Below are 20,897 nucleotides of genomic sequence, written 5' to 3' on the forward strand. Positions count from 1 at the left end.
GACAGCCTTGGAAATGGTGGAAGATTTTGGGGACGAAAAGGGGTTTGGTTTTGGGAGTTTTGCTGTGGTTGAGTGTAATTTGGACGATACTGTGGACGTGTGGGGGGACGAGGAGCATAAGACGGACGAGTTGGCACATATGGTGATGGGGTAGGTATGTTATTTACACGAAAATGTGGGGTGGGCGTAGTGCTTAAATTTGGGAAGTTTTGTGGCGGCGGCTGAGAGAATGTGGGGGTTTGGTAAGAGGGATACGGATTAGGATGGTACGATAGTATTTGGTGGACTGGGTTTGGCATGGGGTATTGAGGAACAAAAAATTGTTGTTGTTTGACATGATTTACTTCAGATTCTCGTTTCTTGGATTGCAACCCTTTTTTAGGAGGGCTACTCTGCCTGTAGTCCATTGGCAGCTTTCCAGCCTTGGCCAATATCTCAATTCGTTCCCCTGCCGCTATGAGCTCAGCAAAGTCACGATACGCAGCGCCGGCCATAGTTCCAACATATGGAGCTCCTAAAGTCCCTAGAAAATAAGAGCACATTTCAGACAGTGTCAGCGGAGGTTGGACTTGTGCAGCAAGAGCTCTCCATCTCTGGGCATACTGCTTAAAGGTCTCATCATTCACCTTTTGCAAAGCCCCTAACTATTCCCTAGTTGGGGCAGTATCTAAGTTGAAGCGATATTGGTTCATGAATGCGTCTGCCAAGTCTTTCCAACAGGCAATTTTAGAATGATCCATCTGGATGTACCACTCTAATGCTGGACCGGCCAAACTCTCATGGAAGAAACTAACGAGGAAGACCTCATCTTTGGACCATATTGCCATCTTCGTGCAGTACGTCTTCAAGTGGATAATTGGGTTTGTACTTCCATCATACTTACAAAAATCTGGGACCTTGAAATCTTTAGGGATAATCACGTCCATCGTGGAGCATAATTCCTCCACCCCAAGAGATCCGTAAGCACTAGGGCCCTGAATAGCTTTGATCTTCTCTTCCATCTTCTCCATCCATCCATCCTTTATTTTATCCTTCTGACCAGAGATGTGACCATTCCCAGACTGGGTTCCCGTCGCCTGTCCCGCGGTGAAATCATTTGTCCCAGCTTGTATGTGTGCCTCAGCATCGGCATTCCCCATTGACTGATATCCTTCACCAATATGAATTGTATGAGTTTGACCATTAAGATCGTTCGTTGCATCTCCCATCCCATTCATCCCTTGGGTACCGCCTGGCTGAGTCGTTGACTGTTGCTGCGCATTGATGGACACTGCTAAAGCTCGCAATAAATCTTCCATCGTATTCATTCTAGCTCTTACGTCGTCTACTTCCTGGCTTATGTTCCTCCCCTCTTGATCGCCTGCTTCCATTCTAGTCCGAGATCTGGTGTTGTGAACTCGGGTTTGATTGGTATTACTTCTCCTTGGTCGCGCAATGTTTGAGTCTTAAAATATATTCTGCAAGTGAGAGCAATTAAATTTGGAAGAAAAATGTTTATTTTATTTTGTGTAAAGATGGCGTAATGAGTATTATTATCAATGTTCTTATTTTTTAGAATAATATTAATATTGCAAGTTTGTCGGAGAACCATTGATGCGTGTAAGTTTGACGTGAGTATCATTGATTGTTTTTCTTAGGACCATTTCTCGGAACGTCACGTTCGAAAGTACTAGGTCCTATCAAATATCAATACGGGATCACAAATAGGTAGCGAACAAAATATCTTCATTAAAGCCATAACATAGTACAAGTGTTTCAAAGGGATACATTGCTTTTACATGCGCCTGATGATCGATTGTTTCATTTTCACAATCAAATTCCTACAATACTCAATAAAGTCGCGAATCTCTGCAGGAGTAGTGAGGGGGTTCACCAGTGCCTCTGCCATTCCTAATTTGTTCGGGATGTTTTTAATTGCATCATTAGAGATTTCAGCTAAGTTGGAAAAACGAGTCATCCAGAATGCTACTTCATGTCTGCACGCAGCAATGATTTCATCTTGCCCTCCGATGTAATCAGTTAGCCTTTGTACTTCTTCTTGCTCTCTCCGAATTGCATCTCGGTACATCATGATCACTTCCTCTGTAGACTGTTTTTCCTTTTTTAGCCTGTCTTCATATTTTGCAGCTCTCATCTCCATTTGTCGCCCCATTTCTGCCATTTGCCTCCTTGAATCTTTATACGCCGCACTAGAATTTTTGAGTAACTCTTCAAGTTGTGTGCTCTTAGTAATAGCCTCATCTCTTTCGTTTCTTCGGAGGCTTAATTCCTTGTTTGCTGCCTGAAGGCACCCTTTAGTTTTTAGCATATAATTTTCCTCAATTTTGGCCCTTTTATCAGCTCTTTCAAGAGTAAGGTTCTTCTTGATATTTTCTTGTTCAAGGGTCTCGCATCTTTGTCGAGCTTCCTTAAGTTCTACTTCAATCTTCTTCTTCTCTTCTTCAACCCTCACCAATTCTCCTTGTATTTCTCTTATTTCTTCGTTGTCGTGGGAGGCAGACATTGATGATTCACCACTTGTAGTGACTGTCAGAGCTTGGAAATGTAGCTTCACTTCTCGTGCTCGACTTGTAACCCACTGTCGGTAACTATTTTGGACTCCACAATTTTTGGTCTTCAACTCTTTCCCCATTCTAATGACATTGTTCCAAGCATCTCGAACCCTTTTGAGGGTCTCATTATGTACTGGGTTCATATCATAAAGGACGAATGGAGTCATCATCTCCTCCGTAGGAGCTCCTCTCATAGGATAGCCAAGTTGTCGTCGTGCCAAGGATGGGTTGTAATTGATACACCCTCTGGTACCCATGAGAGGCACATTGGGGAAATCCCCACATTGGTAGATCAAATTTTCTCTTTCGACCCATCGAGGATACCATTGGACGCTTTTTTCGTCCAGCTGTGCTAAAATTTGGGCCCATTCACGACCACTCTTGACTCCTAACTGATATCTGTGAAACTCAGTGATGGGGTATGAGATCTTGTATCCTCTTTTGAAGACATGGGCAGTGAGCCATATGAATAACATCGGCAAACAACACAATTCTTTTTCCTTTCTTCTCATGACAGAAATTTAGAGTATAGTAGACATCAGCAAGAATGGCCGGAACAGGATTTTCACCTCTAAACTTGCGAGCAAAGAACACATCTATAGCTGCGAAGTCCACGAACTCATCAGCATTTGGAAATATGAGAATGCCATAAATGGTGAGAGCTAGCACATCAATGAAAGCTTCCCAGTCTTCAATTCCAGCTAAGTGGTGAAGGTGTTCCTCCAGGTACTTTCTTGAAAATCCATCGATCCCATTTCTGTTTTGTTTCTTCTCTTGCAAATCCTTCACAGAAACTTTGAGGACATTGGCAATAGTATGCAAAGAAGGATAATGCCCCAAGTAGCGATATGGTTTCTCATATTTTTCCAAAGACAAACCCAGAATCTGCTCGAATTCTTCCAAAGTAGGTGCTAATTGGAAATCTCGAAAGGTGAAGCATCTCAGAGGTGGGTCGTAAAACTGAGTAACCGCAGTGATCGCATCTACTTGCACATCAACTTCCAGTAGATCTAGAATTTCCCCATATTTTCTAACAAGAGTTAAACATTGTGTCTTCTTCAATATTCGACCCAAGACCTTCAAACTTTCAGTGTCAGGCTTCCTTGCTTTCAGTTGCAAAGTCTTTTTCAATACGCGTGGTGCTACCTCATCGCGATGTGATCCCGTACTATCATCCATCAATAATACTCACAATCAAACTTTGGAACTCAAAGTTTCTCTAACAAAATTCCCTGGAGGGGTTAAGGTAGACAATATGAGATGTTAAAAATGCTAAATGGTGCAAAATAAAAAATAAAAAATAAATAAATAAAATCCTTTTTTATAATGAAAGGTATGCGTATGCCTAAAATACTCCACTATGCAAGATGCATGAATGTTTGAAAGATAAATTTATGGAACGATGATTTTGAAATAATGCAAATATGCGAAAATGGAAGTAAGAAGTGAAAAGGAAATACGCTCCCCTTGTGTCTTATATTGATTCATAGGTCATTCTATGACGTGAATACTTTCGTTGGGGTAGTTTTATAACTCTATGTATTTTGGCTACTAGAGCTAAGATCCCATTTCGAAGGAGAATAGCCAAATAGGATGTACATCCAAAATGACTATAATTCCGAAAGAGTCACACTCTAGCCGAGATTTTCGTGATAACCAAACAGGATGTACATCCAAAATGGCTACCACTACACAACCTCTCTCCTATCTTAAGTTGCACTCAGACCCGGGTATAGGGCCCCACTTGTACGTGTGTGATAAATGTATAAGTGGCGTGTGTGAAAGAGCATACAACCCTTCATATAAACCCTAGTCTACCCAATCTGCAAAACAATTGAGAGCAAGCACATAATAACATAAAAAGTCCTCCATTCTAAAGTTGAAGCCAATCATCACATCTTTCGCATAAATATCAAAAAAAAAAAAATAAATAAATAAATAAATAAAAATAAAGCAAAATAACAGACTAAAGGGAAGCAAAGCAAATATATAAATCAATTTGCACAATTAATTAAAACAGGCTTGACTCTCTAACATCCCCAGCAGAGTCGCCATCTGTAACGACCCGAAATAAAAAAAATAAAACAAAGGAGTCGCCACCAATTTTATTTACTTTGGAAAAATTGGAAAACCTCTTATTGTTAACTGGTCTTTAAAACTTTAGATCAAAGGTTTGGGAGCCTAATTACGCGCAGGGAAGGGTGAAAACTTAATCCCACTGCACCCCTGACACATCCGTTAAAAAACGGTTACCTTGAATTAATTGTGCGAATTATTAATAACTTTTAAAAATATTTGCTTCATCCCTTAAAATAAATATGATTATTTAATTAAGAAAAAAAAAGACTAAAATTATTAAAATTTTATTTTAGCTTGACGGAAAAGAGTTCCGCTCCGACGTACCCTCCGGTGCAGTGAGGAATTCAAAGCTACGTCGTTCTCTAAAATATTTGTTTGTTTATTGATTTTAATTTTGCAAAAATTCATTTGATTATATTCGATGTTCGCGGATTACCAGGTTGTCCCAACCAAAATGATCCGAGCGAGACACAGGATTAACAAGCTGTCTCAACTCAGCTAATCCATATATGATAATTTTAATTTTATTACGAGTCATGGGTCACCAAGTTGTCTCAACCAAAATGACCCAAATGAAATATTTCGAGTTAACAAGCCGTCACGACTCAGTTAATCCCTCTTTTTGCTATAAATATAGCTTGTGATTTTTTTCATGATTAACTAGACAATAATAATAATAATAATAATAATAATAATAATAATAATAATGATGATAATAATAATACTATTAATCAGATTGTCTAAAAATACGAAGGAAAAAGAAAGGAAAAAGAAAGAAGAAATAAAAATAGAATTCAATGTAAAAAACAAAAAAAAACAAAAATGAAATCCAATATAATGGAAACGCTTGATATATTATGGTAAAAAGAATAAAGAGGAAAGCAAAGTGTTATGTTGCCATCATTAATATAATGCAAATAAAGAGAAATGAATTAAAAAACGGTAATCGCTGCTTCGTGAGTGTACAAATACATAAACCAAAAGCATATGGTAAACTGCAAATGTTAAAATATTAAATCATTGAAACATAGCAACATTGCATCGTGAATATGTATGTAGCTAAACTAAAAAGCTGAAGTTTCCTAACCTATGAAATATTAAAATATTCATTTCATAAGAATTACAAAATGGATGGTGTATCACTTGTATATATTTTCGGTAAACAGCATAGCTACACCCACAGGTGTGTTTCATCAAAAAGGGATTTTGCATGTGATATTTTCTAACAATATTATTTTAATCATATTTTTAGCATTTGATGTTTCTGATAACATCAGGGAAAAATTGCACATTAATTAATTCTATCATACATCACAAAGACAAAAACTAATATAGGACAAAAATCATGCACCCAAGTTAATACGTGGCCTCCTAATGGTACATGAAACAAATAAAATGGATAGAGATTCATGACCACACATCACATGTGGCTGAGATCAAGAGATAATATATTTCAACTTGTTCCTTCAACATTCCAGCCACGCTCCAGTGTATACGTTTAGGGTCAAACAAATAAATGAGATCACTATTTCTTCATATCATGCCTTTGGAAACTTCCAGATCAATCAACAAGAGAGGCAATAATATTTTAACACCAAAAACAACTTACAAGTCTTCGATCAAATGAAGGTCCTCACGATGGTGATGGAGAAACTTGCAGCAGTTGACGGCGAGGGCGTGGTAGGGATCGCGTGAGCTTTGGACGATGTAGCACGGTGGTGGACAATCTCCCAATGGCGACCGTGGCGGGGGATGAGACCTTGGGTTTTTGGTATTTCACATTTTTTGGAAGATTGTGATGAAGGAGGTTGTGGAGTTTATGTTGGAAAATCTGGGGTCAGGCTTGGTTTGAGTATTTTTTGCTGGTTTCTTCTATGATTTTTTTTTACTTCCTCTCTGTTTCCGTTTTGCTCTCCATAAAATCTCAAAAAAAAAAAAAACCCCTTTTTCACTTCTTTGCTGTTAGCTTTTATAGAAGAAAAACATCAGCCTTTCCTCCTTAAGCCCGATGGATTTAAGAAAGAGTTGGATCTTCCATGCATTCCAAGACGCTCAGGCCTACTCAGTGTGTGGTCTTCTCCAATTTCTTCTTTTGGACATTGCTTCTAGCTTTTGATTCTGCTCCTCACCTATTTTTGCTCTCTGCTCTTCTTTGAACAAAGTGGCTCTACTTACACAGAGGCGCCAGCTGAGTTGCTCCGTTTTGAGCAGTGATATTGACACATTGATGGGGACTATGGGTTTTTTCATTATCATTTTTTTTTATTATTTATTTATTTTATTTTTTTTGAGAAAAATGGTGCTCATAATAAATTTTTATTTAGGACAAAATTAGGTGTTCACACCAAGCTTCAATTCGACCTTTGTTCTTCACCAACAGTTTCAGCAGCCATTTACAATAATCACTCTTCTCAAACAAAACCTACACAAGGTTTAATGTAATTAACACATATTGCATCCAATAACATCTCATAGCTATCAACCAAGCTATACAATTCATACCAAACATAAGCATGAACTTACCTATCCAATGGAGCTAATCAAGCTCCATAGCTTGCTCCAATGGTTGGTCCAATTGCCTCAATCCTAGACAACACCAAGGCATAATCAACAACCAACCAAACCAAACCATTTATCAACAATGCAAGAAATCCAATATCTAAGTGTCATATTCTTGCCATTTTCCAAGTATACTCATTTAGCTATCTAAGCTCATTTTCACCGATTAAACATCGTTCCTAGCATTTTTCACAACATGCTCTAAGCTCCATTCTTCCTAGAACATAGCTAATTTAACAACATTTCATCAAAAACCCTAATTTACTATTCATTGAACCCTAACTCATGCAATTTTCCATGAAAATAAGGTTCAAGGGGTAGAATTTTACCACCAATGGTTGCACAACCAAGGATTGATGGCTCCTCAAGCTTCAATGGAGGTTGAAGCACTCAAAACCCCAAATTTCACCAAATGGCCGAATTTTTGAGAGGCAATATCTCTCTCCACAATGCTCCCCACTCAAAATAAGTTAGGATTATGAAAGAAGAGGAGATTCTAAGCGATTTAGGCTTTTGAATCACTCCAATCGGTTAAGATTTGCTCTCTCTCTCTCTCTCTCTCTCTCTTCCTCCCTTTCTCCTTATTCTCCTTCTTCTTCCTTTCTTCTCTGATGGTCGACGGGAAAATGGGGGGGTTTGGGTTCTTTTTTGTGGTTTAGTCACTTAACATAGGTTAAGTGACTTTAAGCGGGTATTGATTCGTCTATCTATTCAACTCCATTAATTTCCAAACTTTACCCAAAAGTCTGGAATATTATTCTAGGAATATTTATAATTTTATTTTTATATTTTGGGCACTTTCGCCAGTACCCATTTATTCCCCTTAATTTTCACTGAGTACACTTTTTAACTCCAAAGTGACTCAAATTCATTTAATTAAGCCTTATACTTAATTTTACTCACTAAAACATGCTTAATTATTTAACTACATGTAATTTGCTAATTAATTGGGTTAGGGCTATTATATTTTCAATAGTCATAAACATTAATATAAATCCAAATTCTCATATCATGCAATCTGCTAAAGTTAAATAAACGATTATGTAACATGTTTTTGATTCTCCACTATATAAAACTCACCACCAAACAAGCATGTATGTGTGCTGATATACATGGGGACAACAACAATTTTGCCACGTTATTGGCAAAAATTAACCTGAATTCCACGCTCCTTAAAAACTTTGCAAAATGCCACTTCATCAAAAGTGCTACAACATATGACGTTTTATGTTTGGACACGTGGCAGCGAGTTTGAGGCCACGTAAACTCACTGAACAGTCCAACATTTTCAACCAGTCTACGAGCCCGTTTGGATGGACTTTTTTTTCTTCAAAAGTTACTTTTTTTAAGGAAAAAAAGCACTTCTCGAAAAAGTCTATTTAGATGCGTGCTTTTAAAAAAAGCATAAGTCATAAAAAAAGTCAAAAATATACTTTTTTCGGAAGCTAAAAATTTTAGCTTTTAAGAAAAGCAGAAGTCAAAAGCTAAATATTTTTTTCAAAAATCAAATATTTTTTAAAAAATCTAAATAATTGTAACTTTTATAGAAAGTACTTTTAAAATAAGGAAGTGATAAAAATGACTTTTATAAAAAGCCAATACAAACAAGCTCTATGTGTCATGCCTAAATCGCTTTACTATACAACGCGTTACGTGACATTTTGACACGTGGAGAAAGAGGATTGAAGTCGCTGGATAGTGCAGAGACTATAGTGCAACATGGCATATGCATATGGAGTATCCATGGAAAAACGATAAAGACGATTTAATGTCCAATAAATACTGATTTATTTTTAGTTTTCTTTTTGAAAAATATAATAAATAATAAAGACGATTTGCTTTTCCAGGTAGCATACGCAAGCATGAAAAACATTTAACAGTTGCACGATTCAAACATATTGTTATCAGCCCAGTGAATCAATCAATTGTGCAAATTTAATGTTCAATAAATGCTGATTTATTTTTTGTTTTCTTTTGAAAAATATAATATACAATAAAGACGATTTGCTTTAAGGGAAATATTTGATATAATTTTATTGATTTTTAATTTAATGTCCAATATTTCTTTTTGCTGAATTGGTTAATTCATTGGGCTAATTAAATTAAAAATTAATAAAATTATATCAAATATTTTCCTTAAAGAAAATCGTCTTTATTTTTTATTATGTTTTCCAAATAGAAAACAAAAAACAAATCAATATTTATTTGACATTAAATTTGCAGAATTGATTAATTCATTGGGCTGATAATGGTAGGTTTGAATCATGCAAATGTTAAATGTTTTTCGTGCTTGCGTATGCTACTTGGAAAAGCAAATCGTCTTTATTGTTTATTATATTTTTAAAAAAGAAACAAAAAATAAATCAGCATTTATTGGACATTAAATCACCTTTTATCGTTTTCCCATGATACTCCATATGTATATGTCACATTGCACTATAGTCTCTACATTATCCAGCGACTTCAGTCCTCTCTCTCCACGTGTCAAATGTCACGTAATGCACCGTACAGTAAAGCAACTTAGGCTTGGCACGTTGACTGGTTAAAAATGCAGGACTGTTTAGTGAATTTATGTGGCCTCAAACTCACTGCCATGTGTCCAAACTTAAAACGCTCAATGTTGTAGCGTTTTTGGTTACGTGACATTTTGGCAAATTTTTTAGGAAGCGTGATATTCTGGTAATTTTTTGCCAGTAACGTGACAAAATGGTCATTGTCACATACACGTTTACCCGAAAAAGTGGGAACACATATATATGTATACAAGCAAATTTACAATATTAAAAAAACACAAAAGTAACTATTATTTAGAGAAACTAAATAATTTGATTTTAAAAAATGGAGAAAATTTTTATTAGATAGGTCGATCGTCTTGCTTAACAAAAGATACACTTTTGAGGTGTATCTTTTTATTAATTTTATTTAGGGAAAAATGTTTGTCCTTTTAAATGACACAACTTATATCATTTCACTCTCATAAAGAGGTGGGACCCACACTTTTATATTTTTTTGTCCACTATCTCCTCCTTTATCTATCTCTTTCTCTCACTTAAAATGACACAACTTTACATCCTTTAAAATGATACACATTTTTCTCCATTTAAAATGACAAACACTTTTCCCTTTTTTTATTTATACAACTAAATTTATTTATTTATTTATATAACTTCAAAAATATATGTTTTTTTCCTTATACTTATTATTTTTGAAGAAAAAAACTAAATCCGTTTTTTTCTCTTTTCTTTTGCATAAATTTGCTACCGACATTGATTATTATTGTTAGAATCCATGGGCTTTTTTTTTTTTTTTTTTGCATAAATTTTCTACCCACATTGATTATTATTGTTAGAATACATGGGCTTTTTTTTCTTTTTTTTCATGAACGTGCTTTTCGTACTTTTATGTCCTTTTGGGCCACTTCTATATCTTATCGGGCCTCATCGAGGCCCATAGTTTGTGGCATAAATTCCTATGATAGAGGAGAGGTAGAAAAGGAGTGAAGGTTATTAGGGAGACAACCTCGGCGATGCTGTGGCTTTACCTCAAAACTCAAACCCACACACACAAGACAAGACTATTCCCTTTAAACGACAGCGTCGTTGAATGTAAGCTGCAGATTCCTTCGACTTTGGTCTCATAGACATAGAAAACGCTTTTCGACCTCCATCAATATGCAAGTATCACGATGGCGAAACTTGTTATCCATGAAGACTCACTTGATTCCCTCCGTCACGCGTTCCTCTGCATTTCATTCCACTCCATGTTCGTCTCAGAAATGGAAAAGCAAATGGAACTCCGTGAGTTTTTTTATTTTTTTTTATTTTTTTATTTTTTATTTCAAAAGGGCATTTGCATTGCGTGTTGAATGTTAACGGTATAGGTGGAAATGGAATTGTGTAGTAGTTGAAAAAATGACAAAATTGGAGTACTTTTTACATCACATACAAATTCAATTGGCATGATTATATTGTGTGTTGATTGTTGAACTCATATAGTGGCAGTTGGCTGTTTAATTATTGCACCAATTTGTTGTTAATTTGTTATGCACTTTTGGCTGAGAAGTGAATTACTACATTTTCCAATGGGAAATATTTCGCCTTTTGAAACCCAAATTTATGTGCTCCACTTCTGATAGTAAAGATGACTTGCCACTAGGAATTGGCTTACCTTTTTGCGTTCGTCTTTTTATATATCATCTTCTTTCTCAATTTGGTTTGTTTATGTTCTCATTTCTTCTTGGACGAGGGGATTAACTCTTTACGCTTTACCGGCTATGAGAAAGTTTGGAAATTATTACAATGTTTCTTTTTTTTCTTGCAGGATACGAGGAGTGGTCAACAACCATCTAAGGTATGCAGTGCATCATATAACTTTAGAAAGAAAGAAAGAAATGAATATTTGGTTTCATTTTCTTTAGGCGATATAGCACATTCTGCCTAATTATTTTTGGCTTTCTTGAGTATAAGAAATTTATGAAACAGAAAGATTAAGCATTTTATGGTAAAACAGTAAACTAGACCAAATTATGCAAGTTAATATATTGTTGTTATTTAAATGTTCTCTATTAGTATCTTGATTACATCACAAACTTGTCTTTGTATGAGATCATGAAGCCTCATGCATTCTGAATTGGAGAAAAAGCTTTGCTGTGATGCATAGATTCAATTGTTCCACGCTTCCAGCTGCCTCTGTTGAATTATTTTCAAAATCCACTAATAAACAGTATTATTCAAATTATTTTCTTAGTGGTCATCATTGACAAATAGCATTTGTTAATGTTCTGTATCTAAAGTTTTACAAAATTTCCTAATATGAACGTATCTGAATAAGCGAATTGATTGTAGCATTTGTAAATGATTAGAGCAATTTGGACTCTTCCTGTTGCATGCTTCTTGCACACAGCCACACATGACAGCACTGTAGTTAACTGGAACCTGTTAAACTATTTCTGTACAGTTAAGATTTTATACACCTTACACTAGGCATGCAATGAAAATGCATTTTCTATTTGTAGATGATGGGTTCAAGTGCTAATTAAAAAGAAAATGGGGGAAGGAGTAGGGAAGAAAAGATATATGCACATGTTGTACTATATTTCTTCATTTTTTTTCTTTTTTTCTTGACCATACAATGTGCTTTGTTAACATTGACGTCTTTGATGTGCTTCTGTTTAATGAATCCTTGGACTTTCAATTGCTCTAGGTTTGTGGTTGATATTTTTTGTTGACTGTTGACACATAATAAACAAAACAAAGGCTAATTACTCAAATTAAGTGCAAGCCTGCCTTTGTTGCTGGACAATCTTTAGTTTCGTATGTATTAGAGTGTATTACACTCCTATGGTGAGGTTTTATTGATTTCATATTTCTCAAGCTCAAGGGGCTTTTTTTAACTATGAGATGCAATAGGATTTTTTAGTTGGTTGTCCAATATCTGTAGAGATTAATAAGGAATTTGGATTGAAATTTGTTTAGCATGTAGTCTAAGATTGATATAGTTGTATCTCCCTTGCTTTTCATACAGCTATTATGGGGGAAACCCTTCTTGTTTGACATCTATATAATTATTTAGGTAGTGTTTCACTTCTGAACAGAACGGAATGGAACTTTATGTTATGTTCTATTCTCCTTGGTTCCATCCTTTTTAGTAGAACCAAAATATACTACTTTTAAACCCCATGTCTTGTTCGGTTTTTGCTAGAAATATAATATAATATATAAACATTCATCTGCCTTCACCAAATAACTTAAGTTTTGGGGAGAGTTGGTTTATGACATGGTACTAGAGCCTTTACAATGAGCGGTAAGAGCTTAAGTTATTAGGTTGAATTGACTTTTTATTGTTTTATTTTTAAAATGTATCAAATATAGAATAGAACCCATGTGTTTTGTTCCTTCCCATTCTAACATGTATATCAAACACCACCTTATAAGTTGGTTCTCTTATGCTGGAAATGTCAATTTCAGACTCATATAAAATTTGTTACACGTCAAAAGCGTGCTGATGCAAAGAAAGCTCTGAATAATCTCCTTTACGTTAGTGGATCCTCTAAATTTTCATTTGAGGTATGCTTTCTAAGATCTTGATTATGTTGAGAAGCTTTGTCATTTTATGTTACTATTACTAATACATTTTATATTGCTTACTTCCACTATGATTGCTTAAATTTTGCTGGGTTAGAATTTGTGTGGGTAAAGCTTCTGCATAAAGAAAGATGAATTGCAAGTACAAGAAATCATTGTTTTTGAAATAAGATTTTTGTACTATATTGATGGGACTTTCTTCATGAATTGTTCAGCATTGCCCCTAGATATCGGGTATAGGATAGGAAAAATATGATATATATGTATTACTTGCATATATATCATATCCTTGTACCTCAAGTATGTAGTGTAATACAAGAAAATTTAAATGATAAATGCAATTTAAACTAATTTTGCTGACTATAGCCCATCAATCAATTTGGATTTTATTTAGAAATAGAGAAATGCCTCTCTCCCTGTTGTGCCATGAGTAGTGGCTGCAGAATTATGTCCCCCTGGTAACAATTGCAGAGGTGCTAATGAACTGAACTTTATATAAAAATGCAACTTGTCCTTTATCTAATGAACTTGAATAATTTTATTGCTTGTATTGAATACCTCACATTGTGTTCTATATGTATGTATTAGAATTTCTAACTGTCAACAATTTGCGATGGTTTTGTTTTTTTGATGTGCTTTCTCCTAGGACAAAGAGACAAAATGGAAAGTTGAAGGAAACTCCAAATGGTATGGAGACCAAGATGATCATTCAAATAGCTATTCTAATAAAGGTCAACCAAAGTCTGGTCAGCGGCTTGGTGGAAAACCACAAAAGAAAAATAAAGGTCAACCAGAGTCTGGTCAGCGGCTTGGTGGAAAACCACAAAAGAAAAATAAACGTGAGTTCATTTTAATTCTCTTATACAGTTTGTTCCTCCTTGTTTCTTCTTCTCACCCAGCCTCAATCACATGTCTGTATTTGTTAAAATTTCTAGTTCAGGAGATAAGTTGAAAATCTGGCAGCTAATTATTTTGAGGAATAAACATATCCTGTGAGATTCTGAAATATTACAAATACCCCTGGCAAATGGACGAATTACTAGAACCTCTCTTGTTATAAATTTTAATATGAAAAGGCCACCTTTAATTTCTTAGTCAAATAATGTCTTTGCAATTTACCTCATTTAGAGTTGTATTTGTAATTTTCAAATCTCCGGAAATATGTGTATTTCATTCAACTATTTTTAATGGATTTTCTAGTAGTTAGGAAAGTGCACACTTCCTGCTATATATATAGCAATAGAGTGCAGTCATTGTAGTTAAAATTTTACAATGTTTTGGTACACATTATGGTCATTACAATTCATTATTTGTATATTGCAAATTAATCTGATATTAAAGATGTTTTGGTATTCCATCTGGGACTTCCTTGTCTGACTAAATGTTTCTTAACACGTTTATTTACTTTCCTAGCCATTGATATCCATTATATGTTCAGGAAAAATCAGAAGAGAAAGCTTCTCTGAAGACTTTGATGGCCGTCCCGAGCAAATCTTCCAGGCAACATTTGGTAACAAATGGTATACCTGGACCTTTGGCAATTGGAGGAGATCTGGTTCTGAACATTCCACATCTGGGTTTGAATGGAGGGAGTATTCAAAGAGAACAAACAAATGGACAAGTGCAAGTGACGCCGAGTATGATGATGATGACTCATTTTGTGTAGGATCAATTTCTGATAGAACTACTCTTGGTCTACCTCCAACAGGTCCATTAAAGATTGAAGATGTTAAAAATGCGTAAGTGCTTCAGGGTTTCTGTTCGATGATAGCTCTTGTACCAGACATAAGAGAAATTATACACACATTACAAACTGCTGAGAATTTCTTCTTTTTCCTTATAGTTTCCGTTTATCAGCTTTAAAATGGCATCCTGATAAGCATCAAGACCCTTCCCAGGTGAGTTTGAAATATTTGTTTGGCATATCTGCCTCTTAAATACATTTAGAAACTTAAAATTGGAAGGGGCAACATGTATGAAATCTTCATGTGTTAGGTTGGCAAGCCTCCCTCTTCAAAACACATAGTAATAGCTAAAAACTTTCTTCTTGGGAGTAGATGTAAAGTGTGAAATCATCCTGAACTAGACTCTTGAGATGAATATATCAAATTTATAAGCACAAAAGTAGTTCTCAATCCCTGTGAAATTGCTATTATATACCTTCTACAACATTTATGAACAATGAATAAACAACCAATCCTTTTCTCTCCGGTGGCTTTTACTGCCCGGTCATGCTAATTTATGTCATTGATTCAGATGGCTTTTAACTAGGTTAGATTCTAAATTATCAAAATTTGTTATATCAGGCATGTTTAAGATGCTTCAGTGCACCATAAACCCACCTTTCTCTCTTCATCTTTTTGGTTATACGTTTTGTATGATCTCATGTTTGCACTTTGCCTTTCCGTGATAACAGGCAATAGCCGAAGAGAAATTCAAACTGTGTGTAAATGCATACAAGTCATTATGCAATGCTCTCTCCCCGGCTTAGGTGGAAATGTGACTTTGTTACAGCTTTCAAGTCAGTAATGACCTCCATCAGAGATGGTCAATGTTGTACATTTGTTTGTATTTCATTCACAAAAAAAGTCAATATTTGCAACTCCAAAAAGAAAAACAAAGAAAAGAAAAAGAGAATTGAAATTTTGAATGTTAAATAAGTGCTCACTCTGACTGGAAGAGAAGTGAATGTTCAGCAAGAGAAATAGCCCTTCTATTTTTAATGCAAAATTTAATTATCCGCTACCACTGGATGCTCCCTTGAAATACAGCGTGATATTTTCTCGGATAATCCCTTGGTAGGAATTTTATTTTTCTTTTTTCCTTTTAAAGCGTAATTACGCTAAACTAAATTAGCCATGTCATGTAGACGCAAGTCTTTCAGATAATGAAAGGTGAAGTGATTCTTAGCCTTTATATAAAGGGAAAAGTGTGTATCTTTTTTAAAGGATGAAAAATTGTGTCATTTTAAGTAAGAGGAAGAGATAGATAAAGGAGAAGAGAAAGTGGTCAAAAAAATATAAAAGTGTGGATCTTATTTCTTTGTGAGAGTAAAATGATATAAGTTGTGTCATTTAAAAAGATTAACAATTGTCCTTTATATAAAAGTGGTTTTTTATGTTTTCTTTAACAATTCATATAACGAAAGTACTCTTAACATGAGAATGAGCTAAAAGAAAGAAGAAAGATACCCTCGAGAGGGTTATGCCATAAAATCCATTGATTAGTTTTCGTTACACCCTTTTGCCAAAAATTAAGCACAGAAAAGGTGATGATGACTGATGAGTCAAAGCAACAAAAGAGAGATAATAAGATGTTCTTGAGAAAGTGATTCGGGTAGCAGAAAGGGGTAAAAAGTTCCTTTTTGCTATGTGCACAATGATTGTGGATTCCACGAAATCCTACCTTTAGATTTGAGAGAGTAAAGTGTGTTCCTATAGTTATTCGCCTGTGAGATGGATGGCAAAGTAACTACAAACGTGACCATTAGATTTAGACCTCAGCACACACTTAGGAGCTGTTTCATCATGGAAGCTATCTACGTGGGGATGTATTTAGAATGCAATGTAAACCAAGAGTACTCTCCGTAGATCAGTACAATACAGTAAGAATCTCTCCCATAGGAGCTGATTATCCAGTGGTGGCAACCCTTTTATGACAAATATCTTCTCAGTTCGCACTTTCTTTTGATACATTCATAGAGAATATACTCTTAGGCTACCATAGATCATAGCTTTTTGACTGGCATTAACCAGTTAGCCCTTTTTGACTGATAGAGGCAATAACGGTTCATAGAGAATATAAAATAATTGCATAGAAGAAATGATGAGCGATTAGCATGAGGAGAATGGATTTCATTTCAGAATTAGCACTGAAGTTGAAATGAACTCAATCATACAATTTTATATTTAAAAAAATAAAATAAAAAATATCGTGGCACCACTCTTCTCTAAGAAATTAAATCAACTTGTTCTTAAAAACAGAGAAGAACGACTGAGGAAGAGACCATAAAGCCATAGATCAAGATCAAGAAACCAAAATGAAGAGCCCAATTCCTCTTGAACTTACCAAAATAGCTTTCAGGGGGTTCCTGGTAGTGAATCTCAAAGTCCTCATCACCAATCCCATCGTACTCAGCGTTGTTGTTGAGTCTCATCTTCATCTCTCTAAGCTTCTCAGTTGCCAAGCCAAGGGTGAGCTTGTGGCAACGCCTCTGGTACTTGAAGCCATTGATGCACCTGAGGGTCTGTGCCACGGAGATATAGAAGCTGAGGTGGGCCATGGAGAGAAGAGTGATGGGGATCCAACAATGGCGGCATTCGAGACGGGGTGACTGGGATTGAGCCAGGAATATAAGGCTTAGGAAGATGAAGAAAATCTGGAATAGTTTGTGAAGATCCTTCTTTTGAAGGTCTATGGCACGCTTCTTCTCCAGGGTCTTCTCGAAATGGAGCTGTATGATGGTGTTCAAGGCTTGAAAAGCTGTCTCTTTTGACACAGCTTGTTGGTGGTGATGGTGGTGCTGAATTTCATAGTCTGCCATAGCTATACAGAAAGGTTGTTTGGTTGTGTTGTGTTGTTTTTTTTTTTGTCCCAAGAAGAACGTTGGGTGTTTGTTGGGTAAGGTTATTGCTACCAAATCGAAAAAGGTTTAAGATTTACTAAAAAAAAAAGGTTTAAGAACTGAAGTGTCTTGTTAAATTTCAGACATGTAAAACTTTTGTACTATCTCTCTCTTTATTTATTTATATATATATATATATATGTAGAATATATTTTTCTTATGTTGTAGAAAAAAATTACCTCATGCTGTAAAAATATAAGTATAAGTGGGACCCACAGGAAAGAGGAGAGAGAAAAAAGAGTGTGGGACCCAACCCTTTTTTGTGTGTAGGAGAGTTGTTTATCTCATGTAAAATGAGATAAACATAACCCTATATATATTTAGGGAAATATTACTCTCTTTTTACATAAGATTACTTCTCTCCTACTCTCTCACTTCGATTTCCGCACCTCACCTTTTTTTTTCTTTTTTCTTGTAATGGTGAGACCCACCCATTTTATCTCTACAACATAAGATACCTATCTTATGTTGAAGAAGAATAATAAAACCCATATATTTACATATATATATATATATATATATACATGGGTTTGATTTTTCTCATGTTGCATGAGATAATTTGTCTCATGCAACACACAAAAAAGTGAATAGGACCCACTTTGAAGAAGAGAGAGAAAGAAAAAAGGTGGGTCTCACCCACTTTTTTATGTGTTGCATAAGAGAAATTGTCTCATGTAACATAAGAAACACATTAATTCTTCTCTTACTAATAACTCATAGTATAAGCGGGGTCGACAAAATAGTGAAAAGAGAAAAAAAATAAGGTGGGACCTACTTATGCTATGAGTCACTAGTAGGAGAAAAAGTTTCTCTTTTAAAAGGAGAAAATGTTATATATATATATATATATATATATATATATATATATATATATATATATATGGAAAAAATATTTCTGCAGCCACTTTAGATAAGCTTGTCTACAGCTACCCCAGAGAAGCCACCCAAAAGAAAAGAAGAAGGGAACAAAAGAAAAGACAACGTAATTTGAATTATGTAACGTGTGTGTATATATATATGTGTGTGTGTGTGTGTGTGTGATCACTTAACGGAAAACTTAGAAAGGGAACAAAAGAAAAGAAGGAGAAACAGAGAGTAAGAAGGAAAGAAAGAAACAGAGGCAGAGATAGAAAGAAAAGAACCCAGAGAAATAAGAAAGAAAAAATAAAAAGAAGAGTAAACACCCTTTTTGGTCCTTGACAATATCCATGAAGTCCTTTTTAGTCCCTGGCAATAAAAAAGAACCAAATTGGTCCCTAAAATTACAAAAAAAAGGGGCCATGTTAGTCCTTCTGTCAACTCCTCCGTCACGGCCAAACTAACGGTGCCCATGTGGTACGTTAGTGTGATGACGGGGCTTGGACGGTTGACACCTTGGATGAGCAAACGACGACGTTTTGTGCAAATGGGTTCGGAGCTTTGGAAAGTAGAGCACGAATTCACAGTGTGGAGCTGGAAGAAGCAAGAATTCACAGTGTGGAGTTGGATGTTGCTGAAATTAATTTCAAGTTGAGGTATGTGGACATGATGATGAGAGAGAAAGATGTGAAGATTACTGAGCAAGGAATGAAGCTTAATGAGCAGGAAAGAAAACTGAATGATCTATACCTGAAGATGGTGGAGGAGTTAGATAGGATGGACAAACAAATTAGAATTGTTGGTAGGACAGCTAGGGTGTTAGGTGCTGTTTGTGTAGGTGTGTTCATCATGTGTATGTTTTTTTGTTAGTGTGTTAACAGTCAAAAGAAGTTACCCCAATGTATTTTTCCTTCAATGATGTGTAATGAGTTATCAGTTCTGTTGTTATACCAATTAATGAAGAAGGTTATATTATATGGAGCATTCTGTGTTGGTTTGAATCTGTTTGTGTATAGTATCATATATTTGTGTATCAACTATTGCAGTACTGGATGCTAGATTGTATCTGGTTTGAATCTGGTTTGAATCTGTTTGTGTATAGTATCATATTTTTGTGTATCAACTACTGCAGTACTGGATGCTAGTTTGCTACATTGTATCACAAACCATCCATGTACAGATATAGATGCATAAGCTGATACAGAAGTTCCATATTGTTATGCACATTTGTTAATCATGCCAAAACACGAGAGCCAATTTGGTCCCTGTCAAATTACACGAGGGCCATTTTAGTCCCTGACAATGTGCTCGGGGCCCTTATTGGTCCCTAACCACAGAAAAATAGGACATGAGGGATTGAAACACTTGCAGTCCGAGATTACAAAACAAAAGTGCATAGCACATGACTTGGAGGTCCAAGAACTACACTTTCATAACTCACTTAAAAAACATAAAACAGAACAGCTGGAACATAAGAGCTGGAACACTGCATTGCTGGAACATTCATCACCCTCTACAAGCAGAAAAAAATAGGCACATACTTGCATGCTTTTGATGTGCAGTCCAAATCAACAAAACAGACATGCATTACATCAGATAATGCTTGCTGTCCAGTTTGTTCAACAAGAATAAATGCAGTACTCAGTTAAAAATACATAGGTCAGTTAAATATTTTTGTGCATGACATGCATGTCCGGAATATAGCCAACTGCAACGAATGAAAAGAAATGTCATGACCGTCATATTGCTTCACAGAAGTGCATAACAGATGGTCATACAATTACATAACTCAGTCATGATAGAGAAATAGGCACATACATGTGCTGACCACTTTGTTCAACCAGAAGACACAATTCAGTTACACATAATTGTCCTAGAACTAGAAACTAGTAGTGCATTACAAATAACAACCAACTGACAGGAATCAAAAGTAAGGCCTATAAATACAATATGGCCATGCATAAAAAAAAAATTACATTTAAACTATATAAGGCCTCCAAAAACATATGGCCAGAATTTACAAAAAAATCACATTATATGCACTCCTTGTCAGTTGGCTCATGCACTACTCCCTTGCTCTTCTACAACAGCAGCTCATTTTCTTGAGGATGGCCTTGGTGGCCTGAAACCAGGTGTTGTCAT

General features: G+C 35.5%; 2 protein-coding genes across 2 annotated transcripts; one reads left to right on the forward strand and one right to left on the reverse strand.

Annotated features, from left to right (window-relative positions):
* Positions 1 to 10,696: 10,696 nt before the first annotated feature.
* Positions 10,697 to 16,003, forward strand: LOC133306658 (uncharacterized). The gene is made up of 7 exons (XM_061506987.1): positions 10,697 to 10,987; positions 11,511 to 11,540; positions 13,157 to 13,255; positions 13,920 to 14,112; positions 14,712 to 15,012; positions 15,117 to 15,171; positions 15,690 to 16,003. The coding sequence occupies exons 1-7, from the start codon at positions 10,862 to 10,864 to the stop codon at positions 15,762 to 15,764; spliced, it is 879 nt and encodes a 292-aa protein (XP_061362971.1). The 5' UTR covers positions 10,697 to 10,861; the 3' UTR covers positions 15,765 to 16,003.
* A 1,243-nt stretch (positions 16,004 to 17,246) lies between these two features.
* LOC133306636 (uncharacterized) lies at positions 17,247 to 17,816 on the reverse strand. Its single transcript, XM_061506955.1, has one exon. The coding sequence runs from the start codon at positions 17,814 to 17,816 to the stop codon at positions 17,247 to 17,249; it is 570 nt and encodes a 189-aa protein (XP_061362939.1).
* Positions 17,817 to 20,897: the final 3,081 nt, after the last annotated feature.

This window comes from Gastrolobium bilobum, unplaced genomic scaffold (assembly GCF_033153095.1).
Source record: "Gastrolobium bilobum isolate Gb01-03AN ecotype WA unplaced genomic scaffold, APGP_CSIRO_Gbil_v1 utg5629, whole genome shotgun sequence".
In the NCBI taxonomy this organism is placed as follows: Eukaryota; Viridiplantae; Streptophyta; class Magnoliopsida; order Fabales; family Fabaceae; genus Gastrolobium; species Gastrolobium bilobum.

Coding starts and splice junctions, on each gene's coding strand:
- LOC133306658 (XM_061506987.1), top strand. CDS start 10,862: ATGCAAGTATCACGATGGCGAAACTTGTTATCCATGAAGACTCACTTG. Junction 13,256..13,919: donor CCTCTAAATTTTCATTTGAG/GTATGCTTTCTA, acceptor GCTTTCTCCTAG/GACAAAGAGACAAAATGGAA. Junction 14,113..14,711: donor ACCACAAAAGAAAAATAAAC/GTGAGTTCATTT, acceptor TTATATGTTCAG/GAAAAATCAGAAGAGAAAGC.
- LOC133306636 (XM_061506955.1), bottom strand. CDS start 17,816: ATGGCAGACTATGAAATTCAGCACCACCATCACCACCAACAAGCTGTG.